Source organism: Nothobranchius furzeri, chromosome 15, assembly GCF_043380555.1.
Source record: "Nothobranchius furzeri strain GRZ-AD chromosome 15, NfurGRZ-RIMD1, whole genome shotgun sequence".
In the NCBI taxonomy this organism is placed as follows: domain Eukaryota; kingdom Metazoa; phylum Chordata; class Actinopteri; order Cyprinodontiformes; family Nothobranchiidae; genus Nothobranchius; species Nothobranchius furzeri.
In genome coordinates, this window is record NC_091755.1 from 39,205,661 (window position 1) to 39,229,719 (window position 24,059).

At 43.8% G+C, this 24,059-nt stretch overlaps 1 protein-coding gene across 2 annotated transcripts in view; it reads left to right on the plus strand.

The window, feature by feature from the left end:
* Positions 1-24,059, plus strand: part of LOC107374920 (arf-GAP with coiled-coil, ANK repeat and PH domain-containing protein 3) — a 94,190-nt gene that overhangs the window by 62,494 nt on the left and 7,637 nt on the right. For both annotated transcript variants that reach the window (XM_070544818.1, XM_070544819.1), the window contains exons 7-21: positions 926-970; positions 1,043-1,138; positions 2,704-2,778; positions 4,969-4,980; positions 12,942-13,054; positions 15,044-15,095; positions 15,263-15,363; positions 16,237-16,348; positions 17,250-17,458; positions 21,406-21,475; positions 21,976-22,070; positions 22,141-22,358; positions 22,465-22,554; positions 22,674-22,766; positions 22,851-23,077. In XM_070544818.1, the coding sequence (XP_070400919.1) occupies positions 926-970; positions 1,043-1,138; positions 2,704-2,778; positions 4,969-4,980; positions 12,942-13,054; positions 15,044-15,095; positions 15,263-15,363; positions 16,237-16,348; positions 17,250-17,458; positions 21,406-21,475; positions 21,976-22,070; positions 22,141-22,358; positions 22,465-22,554; positions 22,674-22,766; positions 22,851-23,077 (1,608 nt within the window). The remainder of the gene's footprint in view (positions 1-925; positions 971-1,042; positions 1,139-2,703; positions 2,779-4,968; positions 4,981-12,941; positions 13,055-15,043; positions 15,096-15,262; positions 15,364-16,236; positions 16,349-17,249; positions 17,459-21,405; positions 21,476-21,975; positions 22,071-22,140; positions 22,359-22,464; positions 22,555-22,673; positions 22,767-22,850; positions 23,078-24,059) is intronic.

A 24,059-nucleotide genomic window follows, 5' to 3' on the forward strand; every position in this document is an offset into this window, starting at 1 on the left:
ATGGTTTGGGCTCCTTGCAGCCTTATAGTCCATCAAGATCTCCTCTGAAGACCAAAGTAGTCTAGAGTGTGATGTGAGTCCATCTGTCTGCAGCTGATTGGACCAAACTTCTGTCATAAAACACAAGAATTATCTAAACTCATAATTAGGGCGTTGCAGTGGTCCGATTAATGTCCAGCCTCAAGCTGATGGAAACGCTGAGCAGAAACAAAGGCCTGCAAAACTCAGTGAACTGAATCAATGTCGTGAAGAAGAGATTGGGGAGAAGGGGGGTTCCTTAAAATAGAAGCAAACTGTCTCACTTTTACATCCCTCATCATTTTCCCCATAACATCTTTATATGAATGTGACGTATCTCATTAGCCCTCAGTAACATCTGTCCCTTCTTCCTCCTCCTGTGTGACACGTCCTTCACTTTAGTCCGTCTGAGTCCGTTTTGTTGGTGATTTTAACCTTTCTGAGGACAGCCTGCAGGAACTAAAGGAGACTGATTCAGAGTGATTGCTGGGTTGGCCCTAGCTTCCCTCCATCCTTCATGTTGTCAGCATCTTTTTCTCAAACATTTCACACCTTTAATTCTTTACTTTCGTTGTCTCTGGACAGAGACGGTCAAAGTTGTAGGGAGATGTGCTTTATATGTAACTGAACACTTTAATGCAACGTCTTTTAGGTTGGGGTCACTTGCAGTAGAAAAGCTTTAGCTCAGAAGATGTCTCCAGGGTAATGTTTTCTGTTGATGTTTGAAGGAAACGAGCAGCTTTGAGGCTGTACTCCCATCTGGCATCATGATGTTGCTGCTCTTTCAGAAATTTTAAACCAAGAATTTCTTTCTAAGGGAATCATCTCAACAGATTTCTACTATTGACCATTTAAACTGAGACTTGTTTCCTTATAAATAAGCTTCTGCTTTTGCTTTTATCTGCAGATTAATGTCCTTCAAGCAAAGAAGAAGTTTGAAATTCTAGATGCTGTGAGTAGATATATGCATTTGTGTTTTACTGCACCCGCGTCCTTCATCTGAACACTGATGTTTCCCACACAGATGCTGTCCTTCATGCAAGCTCAGTACTCGCTGTTCCAGCAGGGCTACAACCTGCTGGACGAGCTTGACCCGTACATGAAAAAACTGGCTTCTGAGGTGAGTTAAGTAGCTTCGTTAGCATCCCTGCCGCCAGGCTGTCATCTCAGTTATCTCCCGAAGTGTCTCATAACTTTGAAATGAAGAACTTTCATTCACATTCCTTGAACAAAAAGCTTTCTGTCAGAAAATGTGTGTGTGTTTTTGTTAAGTCCTCAGTTTATAACTGAATCAATGCTAAACCAGAATCAGAATCAGAAGGGTTTTGCCTTTTGTGCGAGAAATCCCAACATTAGGAAATTTCTGCGGTACTTGGTGCAAAAAGAAAGATAAAAATAAGAGAAAAGCAAACATTGGAAGTAAGAAAATAATCATGATAAAATAATAATATAAAGTGGCAATAATTAGAGAAACGGCTGCTATATACAGGACTGGCTGCATGGTGGCGCAGTGGTTAGCACTGTTGCCTCGCAACACGAAGGTCGCAGGTTCGAAACTCGGCTGCGGCCTTTCTGCGTGGAGTTGCTTGTTCTCCCCATGCATGCGTGGGTTTCCTCCGGGTACTCCGGTTTCCCCCACAGATCACAACATGCCCTATAGGTTAAAAAAAATTGTAAGTCGCTTTGGGTAAAAGCGTCTGCTAAGCACATAAAACATAAACATAAAACAGGACAGCGTAGGTGGAGATCAGAGCGGATCAGTTCAGGTACAAATCAATCAATCAATCAAAGCTTTATTTATAAAGCGCCTTCCGCAACCCTGTCAGGAAGCCCAAGGCGCTGACAAACAAACACATCACAGGGTCATGTGACTGAAACCAAGCCACTGGAGGGGCAGCCCTACGGGTCAGCTGTGATCTGGCCTGCATGCCTCAATGTCCTGGAGGTGCACAGCTCCTGTATGGAGGGGAGGTAGCAGCCAGTGACCTTCTCAGCAGAGCGTACGTCACGCTGCCGTCTTTGCACGTCCCTGGTGGTGGCTCCAGCATACCACACGGTGATTGAAGAGGTGAGGGTGGGCTCGATGACTGCGGTGTAGAACTGCCTCATCAACTGTGCTCTTCAGCTACCTCAAGAAGTACATCCTCTGCTGGGCCTTTTTTATGATGGAGGTTAAGGTGGGCTCCCACTTGAGGTCCTTGGTGATGGTGGTGCCCAGCAAGCGACATGAATCCACCATCGTGACAGGGTTATGGGAGGGAGTGGCGCTGTGTGCTTCCTAAAGTCCACAACAACCTCCACTGTCTTCTGGGTGTTTAACACCAGGATGCTGTAGCTGCACGAGGACACCAGCCGTTCGACCTCCATTCTGTAGACGGACTCATCCCCATCGCAGATTAGTCCGATGACCGTGGTGTCGTCTATAAACTTGATAAGCTTGACAGACTCGTGGTTGGAGGTGCAGCTGTTGGTGTACAGGGAGAAGAGCAGAGAGGAGAGAACACAGGGGAATCTGTGCTGATGGTACTCAGATTCATCAGCTAACATCGAGCCAGGTAGTTGGAAGTGATTCAGGGTCAGTAGCTGGGAATCACTTCAGTTCTACAGCAGATATCTGAGTCATGTCCCTGCTATGTGAATACAGCGTATTTAGTCTGTCATTTGTTTGTGTGAACTGACTTTTAGCTGGACCAGCTGGTGATTGACTCAGCCATGGAGAAGAGGGAAATGGAACATAAACATGCTACTATTCAGCAGAGGGTGAGTTTTTACTAGTAAATGCCTCTGGGATGTGTTTTATTTCCATTTGTCATGATTCAGACATCAAAGACAGTCTGATCTGGAGTTCAGTCTCTTAGATATGTATAGCTCTCCACAAACAGACAAGTAGAAAAGTCCTACAGTCTTCTTAAGAGTGCAAGAATGGGACTTTAATTTGCTGAATTCTCACTCAGACATGAAGTTAAAAGGTGTCTTTCACAGCTAACACTTGGTTCTAACAGATCATGCAATGAGAGATCCGTTACATGTGTCTAGAATTACACATCTTTGCTCACAAGGTCATCATTGCCCATCAGAGACGACCCTGCTTGTCAGCAAAATATCACATGGACCACTTTTAATGAAAGACTGGACACACATCTGCAACTGATCGACTTATGGAGTCAATCCAGTTCCAGATGACCACCAGAGGTGAAAATCCCCTAACCTGAACTGAAAACCTTTGCAATAAAAGCAGCAGTCGACATGTTTTACTGTGTTACACACACACTCCATAAACCATTTAGTCCGATTCAATTTTATGTCCAAGAAAATTAGCAGATTGCATTAAATCCCCACACTGGTTCAGCCCTTCTCTCCGACGGTGTGGTGGGCATCAATAAAGAGGAGAACGGGTTTGGATTTAAATGAAACGTGAGCGTGTGGCTTTGTGAAAGCAGAGCGAACACAGCCAGTGTTCCTTTTTTTTTTTTTTTTACCTCATTTTACATGAATTTAATCAATTTCCCTCTGGGATTAATAAAGTATTTTTGAATGAAGTTTGACTTTTGCACACCTCATTTCCTTTCCAAACAGCTATATCCAGTAGTTTAAGATTAGGATAAAAATCTTATTTTGCTGTTCAGATCAAGCTGAAGTTCATCTGGTTCGAGTTAACTGGCAAACAACCAGTGGATTCCCAGTCAGCTGATTAAAGCAGGTTGCTACTGAGTGCTACTGCTCTGATCAGGTTTACCCCTTGGTCCAGCGCATCTGTTGTGACTGGGGAGGGATTAGACCTGTGCAGCTGGGAAGTGTTTGATTAATCTCTATCAATGCAGAGGCATTGATTTAAGCTGTAAGTCAGGTGGAACTAAGTGTTTTAGGAGGTTTAATCCAACTGTTGTCGTCTGCAGACGGATAGCAGCACGTGCTGACACTTAAAGAGATTCGTTAGCCTCATAATCTGCTGACTCGCAAGTTCCTATGTGCTTTTAGAGGTGTGGCTAAACGGAGAGCACTGCATTAGCTAGAGGGAGTTCAGATTATAGAAGCAGATTAGAGTTGTTTTCAGCTTGGTTAAACATCCATCTCAGAGTTTCCCTAACAGTTATTTTAAATGCTGTTTTATAGATTTTACATTTTCACAAAATCCACATTCTGTTGCCATGCAGAATTTTTAGGATATTCCAGCCCAAAGTGCAGTCGCTGCTAGCTTTGCAGCTAATCTCTGCTGCAAACAACCACATGACCCTATTCAAATAATCTTGTGAGTTTATAGGCTTAATAAAACAGCACTCATAGGAATATGTCTGAGATGAAACTAGTTTTAAATCAGCAGAAACTCTTTTTAACCACTCAGACTAGCCATTGTGTTAGCACGGATCTCTTATCTACAAAACAGTACTTAAAACACGCTATGAAATAAACTAGCTCTAGAGTTTTAAACGTTAGAAGTTCCCCGTAAACTGAGTGAATCTGGTGTAGTTTCAGTAATGAAGCCGACAGTTGTAGGGCGGATTCTGCCTGGCACGTCCAACTTGAGTAGTTCAGAAATCAGCAGTCTGCTGTACGGCCCCTGGCTCTGCTGCACTCCTGGATCAGTGACCATCTGTCAGACGGATCCACTCGGTGTTCTGCCTGCAGGCGTCGTGGTTTGTGCTGTGGACAGCCCCACTGGGAAGGGCTGGGTCAGATGTGTGGCCTGTTAATGTCGAAGCTGTTACACACATCACACCGCATCCTTCACTGGGGTTGTAAATAAGTAAAGACGCAAGTTGATTTTCCCTGAATAAAAAATGAAATTGTGATCTGTTTTGGGTGTTTCCTGTTGTCGAACGATAACCAGGGATGCTCTGAACTTTAAAAACGATCCTATTATCCTGACTGAACAGTTTTGCTAACCGAGACTGATTCCTCTCCTGTGTGTTTTGTGTTTTGTGTTTTGCCGGCACCACCGTCTCCGTGCAGACGCTCGTGCAGGTGAGTAAGTCTCTTTCATTTCCCACCGTGGTCACACTGCTTTAGAACATCTGCAAAATACTCCCTGCCTATTTGTTTTTTTATCTTCAGGAATTTGAAGGGTATAGCTGCATCGATATTTAGTTTTTCCTGTCTTTTTATCATTTTTGAACCTCATAGTTAATCTGGCTTACTTTGAAAATATTTTTTAAAAATAAAATTGTTTTCACTTGCCAGTTTTTTTACTGAAAATCTGACCTATTTTCATGTGTATTGCAAGTCAGCCTCTAACAGTGTTTAAACGCTCCTCGGACAAAGGAACAGCGGTTACGGCCGTTGGCTGCTGCTGGCACAGTGAACTGAAAACACCCCCCTGAATCCCAGACCCATTCATTTGAACCACTGCTAATGGTGAACTCTAGTCGTTAGCTTTCAGCTCCTGAGCTTCCATCACGACGTCTGAGCAGTTGTTACCTGCTGCCAGTCTGCATTGCTGGATTAAAATTTAACTGTTTTCGGAGCGCTGTAATCAAATCTCAGAACATTTTGAGGCTGAGTGTTGCTTTTTTGTGTTACTTAGCAGAGGTGTGGACTCGAGTCACATGACTTGGACTCGAGTCATTATTTTAATGACTTCTGACTTGACTTTATAAAATCTATAAAGACTTACGACTTGACTCAGACTTGAATGCCAATGACTTGCGACTTGAATTGACTTGCATCTGTTGACTTGATGATGACTTGAGCATATTTGATATTTTAGCACAAAAGTGGCGCGACACGGGCAAAAATCATAAATCATTCTTGGTTCTGGGTTTGATCTTGTTCTGCAGCACAAATAAATGAAGCTTTAAGACGCTTCATTTCTGGAATTTATTTATTATCATTGTCATTCAATTGAAGTTGGACAGATGACTTGATTATGACCTGAAAATTCAAAGTTAAGGACTTGGACCTGTTTTGGACTTCCACATCATTGACTTTGGACTCGACTTGGACTTGACTCAAGACTTGACTGGAAAGACTTGTGACTTACTTGTGACTTGCAAAGCAGTGACTTGGTCACACCTCTGTAATTTAGTCATTGCTGTACACCAGAGATGTGCATTATATCAAATAGTGCAACAGAAATAAATAACTTACCCTGAAATCAAATTTATCCAATCACCCAACTTTTTTTCTTTTACTCAAACTCTACTCAACCTTTATTTCTAAAGCACCTTTCAGGCACAGGGGTGACAGCAAAGTGCTCTACAGACAAATATTAGTAAAAACAGGACAATGTTTAAAAACAAGAATAAAAAAGAGATATAAATAACTTGCAAACTGCACGAATAAAAGAAAACTGGAAGCAGACTAAAGGCCAGATCAAATGAATAAGTCTTTAGCCTGACCTTAAAAACTGTCACCGATGGTGAAGCACGTACATTGTAGGGTAACTCACTCCAGAGTTTCGGGTCTGCCACTTTATGAACACATTTAAAGATAAATTGTGCATTTCATTCTGGTTCCTTTGTGATCAAATTCAGCCAGAAAGCTGAAGGTCCCGCCCACTCACTGCACACAATCATGTTTTTTTTTTTTTTTTACTAATTAGAGCTCGACATATTAGAGAATGTTTTACTGTTTTAAAAGGCAGCAGCAAGAACTACATAAATTGACTGTCCAAACTGCTTTAACCTCACTAGGGTCAAAGGTAGGGGTGGGAATTGTTACGTTTTCAATATCAATGCCACTGTCGATTCGGTCTAATTCCTGAGTAGTTCAGTAGGTGCAATAGAATAGACTTTATTAATCCCACAGTGGGGAAAGTACCTTGCTACAGCAGCACCAACACTTGGAGAAAGGGAAGAAGACAAATAAAAACAAGAGTACAGGTAAACACACAAAGGCAATAAGCTATTATTGTAACCTTCAACCACAAAAAACAATAAACAAAAAGACATTCATCCATCCATCTATTTTCTGAATCCGCTTGTCCATGTAGGTTTGCGGGGGGGGGGGGGGGCTGATGCTTATCTCTAGCGGTTGTACACCCTGGACAGAGAGCCAGTCGATCGCAGGCATGAAGGACACGGACATACAAATGTGCATCAGGTATTGCACAAGTGTGGAACACATACTGAATATTACATTGATGCTACCGTGTACCAGGATAACGCCAGTACCAGTTAAACTGAGGAAGTTACACACTCTCACTGCAGAGGGGATGAATGACCTACGGTAGTGTTCTGGTTTACATCTGCTAATGATAAGTTATCAGTTGAACCAGTTGGAAAGATCTCTCCAAATGTTCTACTTTATGCTCCTTGTGAAGGCAGAGTCATCTTCTTTCTGTAGCTTTTGCAAAGTAAGCAAAATCTCACCACAGGTCAGACTTTTGTCGCTGGAGGCTGCTAGTGTGGAGGTGTGTACGGCAAACGGCGCTAACATGATAGGCAGTGGTGGCTGACGAGTTATCTGCTGTATTAACAGAAGAGGACGTGCAAACTAGTCCAGAGTGGGTCAAAAACACAACATTCACATTAGGTCATTGTGTATTTTGCATGTTCGTAGTGTTTCCTCCTTCTGATGAAATATCTACTTATCGTCTTGACTGTTTCAAGTTGCTCTGTCTTCATCCTTTCTTATAAAGTATAACTAAACCTGTGAGAGTTTGTGCTGCTTAGGCGCCGTGTTTCATGCTGAGTAAACGCATAAGCTACGTAGTGTGCGTGGTCACGTCACTCAGCTGGAATTGATAAGAGAATCGTTTGCCACTTTTGCAAACGATTCATTGGAATTGAAACTGTGGGAACCAGTTCTGAGTAAGAACCGGTTTAAATTCCCACCTCTAGTGACGGGGAGCATAGTGTCCGACTCCAGCTGCCATCGAGAAGGGCAAAAGGTGGGGGGCAACTTGGACAGGTCTCCAAACCATTACACAGACACACTGAGACTCCCACCTAGGAACGTTTGTGAGTTTCTAGGTGACTTGGTATGTAGGTTTTTGACCTGTGGGAAGAAACATGAGCACAAACTGCAGGACACCCCTCACATGAATGGGTTAAACATTCTAACTTCAAGCAGATTGGCCACAGTCAGGATTCAAACTTGTAACCTTGCTGCGAGACACCGTGCCGCCGTGCAGCCCTCAATAGGGATCAACACCTGCAAATAATTGTCAGAGTTGCGTTTTTATATTTAAGTCAAAAAAAATGCAAAGGGCCTAAAATGTACAGCCTGCCACAAGGGGGCGTGTTTTGCTACAGTTTCAACTTTCTCACTACGTTCCTGATGGACGAGCAAGGCCACTTTAGGTACCAGATGTGCTCAGGACCCTGCTTCTACCGATGACCTCACGCTGTGTGGCTTGACTGGACGTGGAAACACGTTGAGGTTTTGGTTGGTCCAGACCAACTGCGGGATTTAAACTGGCGTGTGATGTGCTAGGTTAGTCCGCTCTGCTGATGTGGTGGGTGCATCGTGGTGAGCTGGTGTTGGAAGTGTGGTTTTACCGTGAAGATGAGCAGGTACACGAGGGATGATGGAGGTGACCGAGCAGATGTCACAGGTCTGCCACTGTGATGGATAAAAGCTGAGGTGATAATGAGACAGCAGGGTCCTCCAGGTGCTAAACAAACTCCTCACAGCAGACGTAGCAATCACTGCAGCCAGCTGGGCTGATGGCGGCAGCAGGTGGACCAGGACATGCTGACGCGTCTGCCTGCTTCTGCCTTCTGCTCCACAGCTTTTCATCCTTTGGCCTGAAACGTTTGAAGTCCTCTGCTTGTTCAATAATTCACTGACATGCGGTTTCTGTCAGTGTGCCGTTGCATTATTAAATATGGACAATCTGTGTTGCGAGTTGAGTTTTCAGAGCACCACTGCTTGTTTAGCTTGTTTCTGATGAGCTTCACTATAACAGAGAAGGTGACGGCGAGCTGATGATTTTCACCTTCATAGTGGATGCGGGTACTGAAGTGGGCAGAGTCCCCGTCAGTGGAAGCAAAGCCCAGAGACGTTTTTGTTTGGTGTGTCTTGGCCGCCTGCCAGCTAGATTCCCCGCTGGTCACCATGGGGAGAGATTCCCACATTCAGCCGGGGAGGAGTGGCGACTCAAATTCAACACTGAATCCAACTCTGAGCTTTGTAGTTTATTTGGATCAAGGGAAGGTGAAGTGCTGAAACCCGGTGCTGTGGACCTCACCGGGTCCTACAGTGGACACAGTGGCAGCTGTATGATAATTAGTGATAATCCTGAGGCTCACGCTGCAGCACAAGTGCATGTGGCTGCAGTGGAAGGCGTTCACGTCAGTGTTGGAATTACTCTCCGGGCTACAGCCGCGGAAAGCATCGGGCTCCTCTGAGGACAGGAAGACCTGGCTCTGCTCCAGGTCTGAGGACTCCGTTTCTGTTTCTTTGATCCATTTGCTGATTTTCGATGTTGCTGGAACGTGCCAAGCATTTGAAAATGAAGATTTTCTGCCAGTGGGACCACAGTTTGGTGAGTGGATTTACATTGTTGGCCATGTTTTATGAAGTCATTGTGGCTGTAGATGTTTGCTAAGAAGTGGTTTGGTGGGTTGTACTTGGCCTGGGGTCAGCAGGTGGCTGTGGTACACAGTGAGTTCTTTTATTCAAACAAGCAGTAAAATGTGTGCAGGCAGCTGCAGCTAAGGACGTCTACTTTGTTATTATTAAACAGGAAAGAAGACAAAGGGAATTTTTGGGCCTCTTAGTGTTTTTCTTCTTTTTTTTAATATTTTCTTGTTCATATTAAAAAAAAGGTAAGTTCAAGTTAAAGTCCCATTAGTTGTCACACACACAGGTGTGTGTGCGAAATTTGTTCTCCGCATTTGACCCATCCCCTGGGGGAGCGGTGAGCTGCAGACACAGCCGCGCTCGGGATCCATTTGGTGGTTTAACCCCCCAATCCAACCCTTAATGCTGAGTGTCAAGCAGGGAGGCATTGGGTCCCATTTTTTCAAAGTCTTTGGTATGACCCGACCAGGAATCGAACCCTGATCTCCCAGTCTCAGGGCGGACACTCTACCACTAGGCCACTGAGCTGGTAGAAACCAAAGCCTGAATGTACCGAAATGGTACGACTGAGTCTAGTCGGAAATAAATGTGTAAAGTATGATTTAAATCAAGGGTTCCTAAAGCAGGGATCAGAACCACACTGTGGGTCAAAGTCTGTGAAAAACTCCAAGAACCAAAAAAAAAAAAAAGCTGAAAACCCATTTCTGAAAAACAAAGTTTCACCATAATCAAAAGAAAATTTGAACATCAGCACAAATTGAAGCTGTTTGTGTTTTCAATGTTCAGGTGTACTTGCTTTTTACTTAGTGTGGAGTTTAACCAGTGATATGTGTGGTTAAACATCTTCGTCTACTTTACTTTAGAGGCCAAAAAGGTTGGGCACCAATCATTTAGATATTGTCCTGCTGCAGGTTTCTTAAATTCAGAGTAAACAAGTTCTAATTAAATGCAAACTGTGGCAGGGGAAACAACTCCGTCACGGGGACACCCAGAGACAAACGAGACATAACGCCAGTCACACACCTAGGGACACTTTAGTTTAACCTGGATGCTTTATTGATTGGTCAGTGGAAGGAAACTGGAGTAGCTGCAGAAAAACCTACTGATGCATGGGAGAGCATGCTGACCACGTAAAAAGGCTGCAGCCAGGATTCAAACCTGCAACTTTCTTGCTGTTAGGCAACAATGCTACCATCTTTGGTACGTTCTTGCTGTGTTTGACTTACAATTCTGTTTTTGGTTCTTTTTTAAAACACAGGAAATTTTTTCTTTACCTTGCTGACAGTTTTGTTTGCGTCTGCAAACTTCCTCAGAGCTGACGCTGATGGTGGCGTCACTTCCTGCTCCGTTTATCCGCGGGCAGCAGAGGACGTTGTCGCCCTCTGCTGCCCGCTCTCCCCTCTCCGATGATGCAGTCCCATGCACGATCCAACGTATAAACCCCATCGTCTCTGTTCATAGTCCCACATCCACGTCTCCTTAACTCTATAGCTTCTTTTATCCATCTATTGTATTTCTGTTGTTCGGTGTTTATGATCCTTGTGTTGTCCCAGTCCATTATGTGGTTTTCTCTTTCCATCTTGACAGCCGCAGACGAAACGTTGTAGGTAAATAAAACCTTTCTGTGTTTTAAAAAGAACTAAAAGATGGAATTAGAATTTCAACACAGCAAGAACACACCAAAGATGGTTTTCTCTTAAGCAGTGATCTGTTACGGCTGACTTTTTTATTGTGCTTTCTGCTTCTTCTTTTGCTGCTCTTGTGTGTTTTCGACTTGCCTCTTTCTCGCACTCCTTTCTGTGTTCTATTGTTCGTGTGTTGAGTTGGCGTCCGGTTTCTCCTATGTATGTTTTATTGCAGAGTTTGCATGGGATTTCGTAAACGACTCCACATTTAAGTCCAGCTGGTATCATGTCTTTTGGCGGCACTAGTCTGTTTCTAAATGTTGTGTATGGTTTTGTTGGTGTGTTTATGTTGTGTTTTTTCATTGTTGCTCTTATTTTTTCTGTTATGCCTCTGATGTATGGTAGGGTTATCACTGGTTTTGGTTCTTGTCTTTCTGGGTTTCTGGTTCTTTGCTTAGGTTGTTCTTTTCTTTCTGTTGTTGTTTGTTTTTTTCCTTTGTTTATCGCCCATGTCGGGTATCCGCACGTGTTTAAAGAGCAAGTCACCCCCTACCAGAATCTAACTCCACTCTCACTTCATGTTTGAAAAATGCAACAAGTGCTGTTGCCTGGCAGACCGAGAGGGCGGAGCTGCTAACAAATACACACACACACACAGGCTCACGACAGCATTGTGACATCATAATGTACCAGTTTACATCATAGCATACCTCTTAGCCAATAGCGGTGGCAGATTTAAATTCAAATGCAGTGCAGAGTTTTTACCTGACGACGGCACAACACTGTCAGTTTTAGGCAGAATTTTTAAATTTTAACTAAGATGCACTGAAGTGCCAAATTATTGACTACACATGTCTGCAGCACGATTAGACACTCGTTTATTTAGTTAATCAGCAAAAAAAAGTTTATTTGGGGGCGACTTGCTCTTTAAAGCATGTTGTATATGTTTGTCCTCTTGTTTACGGTCTCTTTCTTCTGTTATCATGTTTGCTCTGTAATATAATGTTCTGATTACTGGCATTTTGTGTATGGTAGGGTGTTCTGATGTCCATAATAGATATTGGTCTGTGTGTGTTGGTTTTTTATATGTGTTTATGTTTAGGGTCCCGTCGGTCTGCCTGCTTATTTTCATGTCCATAAAAGCTATACTACCTTCTGTTTCTGACTCATATATGAATTTTATGCTGCCTGTGTCATCAATGTTATTCAAGTGTTGTGTTAGTGTTTCTGTTTGTCCTTTTGGTATGATTTCCAGTATGTCGTCTATGTCAGCAAGGTAAAGAGAAACCTTTTCTGTGTTTCAAAAAAGAACCAAAAATGGAACAATGCTACCATGCAGCTCAAATCTCTGAATATAATAGAATATTAAGATTCCCACCAAACACAAAAGAGTGGTCACAGTTATTTGGGTCTATCACAGTCAGAAAGCGTATCGTTATACGGTAAAAGTGGACATCTGTGGAACCATCCACACAGCTAAATGCGGCTAGGGCCACTCTCCAGACCAGGAAGCAGGGCGACAGCTCTGTCAGAGTAGGAGGTATAAACCTATTTACAGCTGAACAGACTGTCCTGAAAATAACGACATGTCTAAATATTAAAGCAACAATCTCCTCCAGAAACAGGGTGAGTGAAAATAAACTGACAGATTAAAAATATCGTCAGGGTTATGCGCTGTGAACATTGCCCGGCACACACTCAATGCTGCAGGTGTGTCATATTTTCTTCGCTGCAGAAGATCGTTTTGTTCGTCATGTCAAACCTCAGAGATTTTTGCAGTGAGAAGGTTTAATTTTGTGTTACAGCCAAGATGAACGTGTTTGTCTCTCGCAGGACTTTTCGTATGATGACTCCAAGGTGGAGTTCATTGTGGATGCTCCCAACGGAGTGGTGATGGAAGGCTATCTGTTCAAGAGGGCCAGCAACGCCTTTAAGACCTGGAATAGGTAAAACTTCCTCCATGCTTATTGATGAAAACCTTTACATTGTTTTTTATACAGAACACTCAAACCTTTCTAAGACAACTCTGGAGGTATAAAATCAGTTATTCTATAAAACTCTTTAATTGTAGATGTCGTCAGCACCACCTCTCATTCTGTAGGTTTATGGGTCTGTCACGGTCACGTCTGCTTTCTTGTGAGTTCGCTGAATTTGTTTTTGTGATATTTTAAAGTTTGTTTCTGTGTAGAAGTTATAATTAATTGATGTAAAAGCAGGATTTTCCACTCAGAGTGTGAAATATTCACCCAGCACAGTGAATGTTCTTAAGTCAGACAAACAAACATGTTGATGAGGAAGTGTTGATAAAAGATCAATCAATCAATCAATCAGTACTTTATAAATCCCTGAGGGAAATTAGAGCTTCAGTACACACAATTCAGAGAGCAGACATACATGGGCAAGACGCATGACAAGAATTGGTGACTGTGGTCATTCGCAACCCTGAGTCACGCTACCTTAATAGAGATAAGAGGGTTACATGAGGATTGGTTCAGGTGGAGGGAAAAAAGGCACTTCAGCGTTACCCTCCACCAGGAGGGCAGCTTTGCTCTGCAAAAAAGCACCTCAACAGATATGCAACAGACTTCAGACAACACAATATAACATGAGACTCCAATAGGAAGGCGGGGGGGGGGCTTGGATCCTGTTTTCCCCAGCGAGAGCAGCCATCTGGCGCTCATCTACTGTACAGTCACAGGTGGGAGGGAGATCTTGGGAGAAGCAAGGAGTACAGATTGATGACCTCGCCAGGCTGAAGTCCACCAATCTGAGGGGGGGGGGGGGGGGGGTGTCACAGCATCTGTCTGCATTCCTTTGTGGGGGTTTGTTGCTGGCCTCTCAAGGCTGCTCGGGCGTCAGATTCAGATAACAACAATTTGTTTGGGTCAGGCTGAGATAATTTTCCTCTCTGCCTTCAGTCTTTAAACTGATCATTTCCAGTCCTTCAGTGAAGCCAGTTTAGGATTTTAAACTTGTCCATACCGTCCGGTGACTCTCTCCGAGATGACATCCATTTTGCGCACTAATACCGGTATCGCAGCTAGAACATTTTCCAGCTTACGATTCACCTCGAGTAACGTCCCAGTCTGAGAAGTCTCCACAAGGATGGTGCTTTCCGTGGGTGCAGGTCGCCCTCCAATCCCTCCCGTCTTCCCAAATTTCCAGAAAACCAGATATCCTCCCACTCCAATCAGGAGAATCCAGTGATCATCAGGTCGAATATCTACACGTCTTCGATGTCCTCAATGGACAGCTGGGAGAGGCATATGATCTTCCACTCCTTCCAGGAATCCAACATATACCCCACCGGGTGTGTCCCCTGTGGACATGTGGGAGCCCCCTGCTCCGTTCTCATTGTTTAAAAAATCTTATCGATCGCATTGAATGACCAGTTTATCAGATCCATGGTTAGTAAAAATAGCTTTTCAGAAGAAATGCAGAGAAGCGCTCTGTGGGCAGACAGGACAAAGAGCCTTGGGAAAAAAAGATAAGGGAGCAAAAGAGGGAAGCGTCTGTACTCCGCGAGTGCCTTGAAGAAGAATTGAAGATTTAGCTGAGAGACGGCAAATTTATCCTGGTATGAAAAGTTGATGCTGATGAAACGGATAAATCAGCTTTTGTCTAACTCAGTTTTATATTTTTAGTTCTTGAGGCTTTTGAGCTCATTTTGAACTCGGACAACAAAAGCTAGACTCCTAAGCATATAAAGTGATGTTCTCTTATCGTGGTGAAAGGGCGGTAAATAAACATAACTGCAAACTTAAACTACATTAACTTTAGAATGAAAGTGATCCAGATCTCTAAGCTTTTATAGGAGACACTACCTACTTGTCCTGGGTGTTTAATGAGATGAAAACCAGCATAAGACTGCTCATCATGTTGGACCCACTTAGGGTTCTGTATTATGTTTTATTTATGGTTCCCTTCTGTTACAGACGATGGTTCTCCATACAGAACAGTCAGCTGGTCTATCAGAAGAAGCTCAAGGTAAGTCCAAACAGCTTTAATTGTTTTACTTTAAACGTGAGATTTGAGGTACCCGCAGAACCCTGATGGATGTCAGTCAGGCTCCTGTCAGATTAAAACACTCAGAGTTAATCTGTCTTGTAGCTGCTGATGGGAACGGGCATGAGAGGATGTGCTTGTTTTATCAGGACTCCCTTACGGTGGTAGTGGAGGACCTTCGACTGTGCTCTGTTAAGCCGTGTGAAGATGTGGAGAGGAGGTTCTGCTTTGAGGTCGTCTCCCCTTTCAAGTAAGGCACACGGTCATCCTCTTAGTCCGTTCTAATGGCACGCACAGAAATGCTTTGGCAATTAGTCATCTTAATACACGTTATTTTTGATGTACGCACATTTAAATCCCAAAGTGCTACAGGTTAAAACAAACACAATGAGAGGGAAGAAAAGAATAAAACATAATGATGTAAAAAATAAAAAGCACCTGTGATGGACCTGCAAGCTCTCCAAGGTTTAAAATGTGTTGTTTATTGTTAAAATAAAGGAGCCCTTGTCATCTGTAGGCCCTCCACTAGAGGGCAGCAGACTGGATATGACAGGTTTTTGATGAAGCTCATTCTGAAAGTCCATCTGGGTGTGTTTTGGTTTGATGTGTGTTTGTGACAAAAGTCCACATTGAGTCAAAGACAATGAGTGAACGCGGGATTAAAAACTGAAACCAAAGACACCAGCAAGTCACTTTGAGCTTGGCTGTACTCGCTAGCTGTTAGCACATCAGTCCTTAAAAACGTTAACTCTACTTCTCCAAACAGAGGCTGATCAGGAAGCCGTCTAAAAAGGGTAAAATAAATAGTTAATGAATTTAACACGTAAACACACTTTGGCATGTTAACGTTGACACTAAAATGCTAAAGCTAGGTGTAAATGCACTGCTAAATGTTATTTGGATGCTAACTGCTAAATAAGACATTTTAATGATCTGGACATTCATAACCTGCGGCAAACTCAGCAGGGTTTGGTTGGGAATATTTTCAGTTCAAAAATCTCATTACAAGATTTTGGAATCTCTTTTTTGAGACTCTGCTTCTTTACGGCAAACGTGCAGCTAACACCTGCTCATCAGCGCACTAAATGTGGTTTTAAGAGACGGTGCTGTGTCTGTCTTACAGGAGCTGCATGCTGCAGGCCGAGTCGGAGAAGCTCAGACAAGCTTGGATTCAGGCAGTTCAAGCTAGCATTGCTTCAGCGTACAGAGAAAGCCCAGACACCTGCTACATAGAAGTGAGTCATGGAAACATTTTACAGCCCCTGCATGTGTGTGATGCAGTGTTTGTGAAGAACTTTTGAGCTATGCTTGTCAAACTGGTGGTTGTGGGAGGGTCTCACGCAGGACTTTTTGAACCAGGTAGGACGATGTCCTCTTGTGCTTCAGATTTAACATCGGGGTTTTCTAATGACTTCTGTTATTCAGATATTTTATTGTTATGATAATCTGTTGAAATAATTAGAAAAAGGACTGTCAATGGGATTTTCTTCAAGAACAACGAAAAACAATTGATCATCCGTCCAAAGTCTTTTTCTTGTTCGGATCATAGGGGACGCAGCCCCAGCAGAGAGGCCTGAACCACTCTTACTCCAGAAACCTCCACCATCCAACTCTTGCCAGTGTATAAAGAGAGTATAATACCTCCAGCATGTCCTGGGTCCACCTGGGGGCCCCCTGCCAACAGGACATGACTGAAACACCTTCCCTTGGAGACATCCTGACCAAATGCTTTAATACCCTCAGCTGGCTCTGTTTGTCATGAAGGATGTTCGTGTTCCTCCTGCTGGTGGTGGGTCCACAAGTGGACAAGCCCGTGTATCTGGTTTGGGCTGGCCGGGCTCCAGGGGGGGATCCCAGAAACCCTCCTGGCTGAGATTTCAGTCTCATCAAAGATCTTTTGAAGCGTGCCTTGCCTCGCGTATCGCCTTGTACCGATTTGTCATGGGAGCCCCTAGATGGCATAGCTCATAGCTCCTAGAATTATTAGGGCACTCATACGTCCCCACTGATTCTGATCTCCAGCTGATTTTTGGGGTGTCTCTGTTTATAAAAGCTTAGATTTTATTTTACACACATTTGCATATGGACTGTGTACGCCTGCTATCCTAAGAGAGTGTGTGTTGTGTCCAACTTTAGCATCTGGACAGAACCGCCTCTCCATCCACCAGCAGCATTGATTCAGCCAGTGAGCCTCGGGAGCGTGGCACAAGGGGGGAGACCATCCTGCAGCGCATCCAGTGTCTGCCGGGGAACCAGCAATGCTGCGACTGTGGCCAGGCCAATCCCTGCTGGGCCTCGATCAACCTGGGCATCTTGCTGTGTATCGAGTGCTCTGGCATCCACAGGTAAAGAGAAACATTTGCCTTCATGATAAAAAGCACTTATCAGTAATTACCTTAAATTTGAACACCTGATAATGGTCTAAGAATACTGCATATTAATTGAAACCTTGGCTTTTATTCAGGGTGCCACTAAAGCATCTTTATTACTGTTTACCTGTCCCTATGACCACCGCCAGCAGGCAAGGAGGGTAAAATACCTTGCCCAAGGATACAGACTGAGTGGGGCATGAACCTGCAACCCTCCAGTTGCGAGGGAATCACTTAAAATGCTAAAGTTTCCCTCCTTCTTCTTCCTACTGGTTGAAAGCAGAATAAAACAAACCTGCTGCAGCCTGCTGTAGCTAGCGCTAACAAAGAGCTAACGCTAACATGAGCCAGCTGATACTAAATCAGCGATGACATTAAAAGATCCACACTGTTGGACAAAGCAGCATTATTACTCCCAAGTCCAGTAGCATCAAAGTCTGAGCTTTCGTAGCCTGTTTTAGTTCCCTCACACAAGATTCACTCTGGGTTTAGCTCTTTGCTTCGCATCCAAAGACATAACTCTCATACTTCCAGGCTCTGTCATGAAGCCTACAGAAAAGCAAAATCCTTCTTCTTCTAATTAGGGTTCCAAGCCCAAAGGGCATTGGAACCCTATTTTTTTCTACAGATTTTTCATTATTATTCTTCTCCGCTAATACTGTATGGGGGCAAGAGCCTGAAATTTCCAGGAAAAATCTGATAAGGCAGTCTGATAGAAAATCCTGACCGCTACTCAGGTTCGAAAATTTGGACCCCGAGTCACCTAGGTGGCGCTATTGCGGAGGTGAATACGTTTGAGCTACTAGCTCCCAAACCATAGGCCCTACAGTCAAAAAACTTTTTATGGACATGATCCTTGGATGATTCTGCATCTTTTTTGTATTGGCCACGCCCATTTCCGCCTAACTAGATTTTTTGCTAGATCTCAAAAAACGCAAAACTTAGTTTTAATCACCTATTCCTCATTTTTCGTCGAATCAACTTCAACCTTTGAACATATGATCTATGGAGGAAGAGAAGTTGTTGTGATGAAGAAAAACGCAGAATTATTGAAAATTGGGTTAATGACACCATGTCAAATTCAGTGCGCTAGCTAGCACATGTCCTAATTGATTATATCTTCAACAATTTTCAAGATAAAATGATGAGACTCTAGACCCTTACAAAGTATGAGCGGTAAACCCTATCTACGCAATTTTGTTTGGATTCACCAATAGGGGGCGCTAACGATTCAAAAAGTTTGTTTCAGCAAAACGGCTTGATGGATTTCCACCAAACTTGGCAGATATGTTTATCATTGGACCCTTACGCTATATTTCGAAAATGATTAAAAAGTGGGCGTGGCTTATAGGCTATAAATAGGCTTTAAAAGTTTTCACCCTTTTACTCATGAAAAATATATATTCTGTACAGAAAGTTACAAATCAAATCAGTCCTAGTGACATCTACAATCACAGAAAAAAATTAGAATTTTGTCCAATAGATGGCGCTGTTGTACCCCAAAAATGTTTACGGCATGTTTCTCCCCATTACATTTGTAAAAAAACAAATGGTCTCATCCAGTATGTTCATTGATTCAGTCAAATTTAGAAGAGTATTTTAAAACATAATTTAAACTTATGCTAATTAGTAGAAATTTGCATAGTAAGTCAAACGTACTTTTGTTAACTCCTCCCAGCCGTCCAACACAATCACAGCACTACTTTCCCTGACAAGAGAGAAGGAGCGGCTGACCAAACGATGTGAAGGGATTTTGGTTAATTTGCTTATTTGTTTTTATATGATTTTTTAAAATAATTTTTGAGGAATGAAACTATTTTTTAGCATATCTTCAAAAGATTTGGACATTTTTCAAAGCTATTCATAACCACCATACCTAAGGTCAATTCATGTGGATATATGGATTTTCAGCTTGATTCAACAATAGGGGGCGCTATAAATAGGAAGAAATTATACTGCTGAACTGGCTGAATGGATCTGCACGAAACTTAGTGGTTGTCATTATTATAGATCAAAGTGGGCGTGGTTTATGCTCATTTAAAATTTCAAATTTGAAAAATTTCCCAAAAATCATTATTTGCATGTAAGAGGCGAAGATTTTCAGGTTGTGTTAACTGGGTAGGCTGGAGCTTATGTCACGTTCTGGTCAGAGTTGGGATCGATCCTTCAACCTTTTAGGGCCATTCCCATCTGTACCTGGTCGACCCTGCCCGGATAGCTCCAGATGGCCCCAGCTTAGCCCGGTTGATTCCACACATCCTCGCTTAGGTATGCAAGGAATGCAGTCAGAGACATTTTTAGGTTCTAGGTAATCAGCATGATAATGAATGAGAATGAATTGAGCATGCCATAAGCCCATGTGGGGAGATCCTACCCACCAATCAGAGGCTTGCTCTAGTGGAAGGTGTGAATATGCTGTCAGCAGGGGGAGTGTTGGCCCTGGTCAGCCTGAAGCAGACCACCTCAGAAAGAGGGCTGAAAAACAGTCTCGTTGCACCCTAAAAATAGGACGGGACGCCGGCGGGAGAATGTGTCTTTGGGGCGGGGCTGCGTGAGGAGTGGGGAAGTTGAGGGCGGGGGCGGGTGGGCGACTGGCGCTGGTGGCTTGGAACCCGTTCATAACTGCTTGCAGTTCTAGTTTTATTTTATTTTTAGATGACCAGGGAACTGAAAAAGCTAACTGCTAGCCTTCACATTATCACACCACAAAACTGTTAGGTGGAGTTTCTGGTCAGCGGAGATCTACAGAGGGCTGTCTAATCTGAAGTCTCAACTTTCTGGCTCAGGAAAATTGTGAAACCAGGCGCTAGAGGGCAGTGCGTATATTTCGTAGTAGTTTTACACCATATCGCCATGACTGTCGCTAGTTTAAGGAAATGACTGTAAATGTTGTTCTCTGTGGAGCAGAAAGCATGCAACCTTGGCGTGACTCCTCGGACTTTGATGCTCCTTCAGTTAATTCCATCGAGAGAATGCAATGCCGATGCCAGTTTTCTGGCGCTGCAGTTTCCGGAGCTGCTCAGCTTCCTGCGCCTGCCAATGACATCATCATACTACGGCAATACCGCTCGGCCAAAATGTATTGCATCTCTTTTTCGATTCTGTTCTTTGAGATATGTTTTGTTATTACATTTGTGTTTCTTACTGCCTAAATGTTTTTGAACGTGGTAACGTAACTTTCATAAATCGTACGTCCAGCCAATCGTCCAGTGTGACGTCATCAACAGGCACAGGACCCCGAGCCGGCCAGAAGGAAACGTGGATTCTAATATGGCATTCCCCAAGGCGTTAGACACACACACTATGTACTTTAGACCTTCGTACTTCATGGTCACGAAGCCACCAACATTTTTCAAAGACTTGACGTCATTTTCATTTTCAACAATGCTTTGATGAATATTTCTAGAGATTACTGAAAAACTTTGCCGTAGTCTCTTTAAAGTGTTGAAAACTCTTTAGTGTTGCTTTAACTGTCACCCGCAGTAGTGCATGACAACAGTCTGTGCTTGAGTGAGGTTAAGGTGACTCTTGTCGCTGCTGACTCTGAAGGGAGGATCTGTAGTCATGTCAAGAAGGTGAGCACGTCCTGTCACACGTGCTGTTGCAGGATTAAAGAGCGGTACTTATCTACTGGTCTGTGACTCTAAAGTCAGCTGTTCCTGTTTCTGAGCACCTGTTGAATATTCATGCTCCGTGTTCGGGTGAGGACAGACATGCCCTTTTGTCCCAGTACAGTTTTCTCCAAACACACAGCTGTTCCTCGGATACCAGACAGTGATTTGCATCAGAGCAGATCGCCCCACAGCATCAGGATAGTACTGCTTTAGTGCCAGCAGAATCTAATCTGACTTTTTTTTTTTTTTTTGCCAAATGCTAAACCATAAAAAAAGGAGTCTTATTAACTGAGAGTCTTTCTGTTGCAGGAGTCTTGGAGTTCACTGTTCAAAAGTGCGCTCTCTCACTCTCGACTCATGGGAACCAGAATTATTAAAGGTACCTCTTCCTTTTGAAAATGTGTTTTTAATTTTTCTTAAAGGAAAGCCAACGGGAATGAACTGTTTCCATGGTTTTATCTGTAGAAGGCTGCAGGCTGCAGATAAACCAGATCTGATGAGCCTAATTTAAGCCCACTTGCCGCTGTGCTGTTTGCTACCATCACCAGTTTAATCCACTTTCTCGCTCTGCAGCTTTGACTTAAACATGCAAATTACACATGAAACGTTCCCTTAATCAAGAGCTGTTCTCTGACTTTAGTCATCAGAACTGGAACGCTTCTCTACATATAACGCGGCTTTTAGCACATTAACCATTAGTCACCCATGTTGGGTAAAATGGCATTTTTGGCACCCTTCAAAGTTTCTTTGACTTACTCCTGTTATTAGTGTTCTGTGTTCTTTCTGCAGGAAAACAGCTAAAAATATTGCAATATACCTGAAGTCTGTTGTAAGCAGTGTTTGTACCAAAAATATGATTTCTCTTTTGATGTTTTGCAGTTGATGTGTGAGCTTGGAAACAGTGTCATCAACCACATCTATGAAGGTTCTTACAAGGAACAAGATCTGAAGAAGCCGCTACCATCCAGTTCACGGTAAGAATGAGTAAAATAAGGTGATTGAATATGCTCTCACCCTTTGAGGCTCATTGAGATGTGTCTTCAGGCAAGAAAAAGAGGCCTGGATAAAGGCAAAGTATGTGGAGAGGAAATTCTTGAAGAAGCTGGGCTTCACAGAGATCCTCATCAATGGGGGGAGGAAGGCGGAGCGGCGGTGGAGTGCTAAGAAGTGTCAGAGACATAACAGCGTCAACACCGTCCCCAAAACCCAGAGGAGATACAGGCGAGAGCCCAGCAGCACGTCCCCGTCCACCCTCTCCATCGGTACATCACATCTGTGTTTGTGTGATGCAGGCCAGAGGTTATGGAGCCGTTTATGGAGGGGCTTTTATTTTGACAATCTGGGTTGTGGTGTTTGTGTGTCTCACAGCAGCCGCCAAGTTCAGGCGGGAGTCTCTGTTTTGTCCCGATGAGCTGGATTCTCTCTTCTCCTACTTTGACACCGGATCTGGTCCTCGAAGTGAGTGACTCGCAACTGAATGACCTTTAACCTTAGACTTTTTCGTGTGTGCAGCCTCAGCATGTGACTTAAGAGCAGGCTTAAATTGACAGTGGTGCTTAGCGTGTACATGTTGGCAGGCCTGAGCAGTGACAGCGGTTTGGGAGGCAGCACCGACGGCAGCACAGACATCCTGGTGTTTGGCTCGGTGGTGGACAGCGTCACAGAGGAGGGTATGTCCAGACTGAAGGCAGAAGAACCAGATCAAAGTGTCCTTTCTGTTTTGTGAACAGCCTCTCTGTTTCTGCTGTCTGCAGAGTGCGAGGTATCCGAAGACTCGAGCGGCGAAGCAGAGCTGGAGGTGGAGCCCGAGACGTCTGACCCAGAGGATGTTAGGGAGGTGGATCCTGGAGCGCTGCTCTACAAAGCCTCAAAAGTTCGCAACCTGCCACTCATGGCCGAGGCTCTGGCTCACGGGGCTGATGTGAATTTAGTCAACGACGAAGACGAAGGAAAGACGCCTCTCATTCAGGCTGTGATTGGGGTGAGTTAGTCCTGTAACCTCCCCTGTTTGCTTCCACTTTCAGGTTCACAGCCCTTCACTGTCCAGTTTTACCCGTACAAAAACAGGTGCTGTTTAACACCATCAGCAGCATCGTCTCTCCTGCCTCTCCTACAGCCTCCATCCACTCTGTTGCAGACTGTGAGAACTTTCTGTCTTTCTTTGTGGACAAAGTCAATAAGGTTAGATCTAGCATCTCTCCTTCAGCCTTATCGCTGCCTCTCCCGACTCCAACCAGGCCCATCATCCTAGATAGCTTTGCTCCTGTTTCTTTGCCTGAGTTAACCAAACTAGTTAACTCTATGAAGACCTCTGCATGCCCCCTCCACATCTTACCCTCATCTTTGTTTAAAAGTGCTTTTCAGTCCATCGGTCCCAGCGTGCTCTCTATAATTAATGCTTCTCTGGTTTCTGGTCAGGTCCCTGCTTACTTTAAGAACGCTGTAATCCACCCACTTCTTAAAAAACGAGTCTCGACCCCTCTCTCCATAGCAGCTTCAGACCCATCTCTAAACTTCCGTTCATCTCCAAGATCTTGGAAAAGGTTGTGCCTAAACAACTCACAGCTGCTCTTGATGAACATAACATCTATGATAACTTCCAGTCAGGTTTTCGTAGAGCGCATTCTACTGAAACAGCTCTTCTTAGGGTCTCTAATGACCTTCTGACTCACAGTGGTGCAGGGGACTGTTCTGTTCTGGTCCTGCTGGACCTGACTGCAGCCTTTGACACTGTTGACCATCACCTGCTACTGGAGAGGCTGAGAGACTGGGTAGGCCCATCAGGAACTGCTCTGCAGTGGTTCTCCTCTTATCTCTCTGAGTGCTCCTTTTCTGTGGCCATCTCCAAGTTTAGGTCCTCCACCCATGGTGTCCCACAAGGTTCTGTGCTGGGGCCTCTGCTCTTCCTCCTCTATTTGCTTCCTCTTCAGCACATCCTGAGATCCTTCAAAGGAATCTCCTAC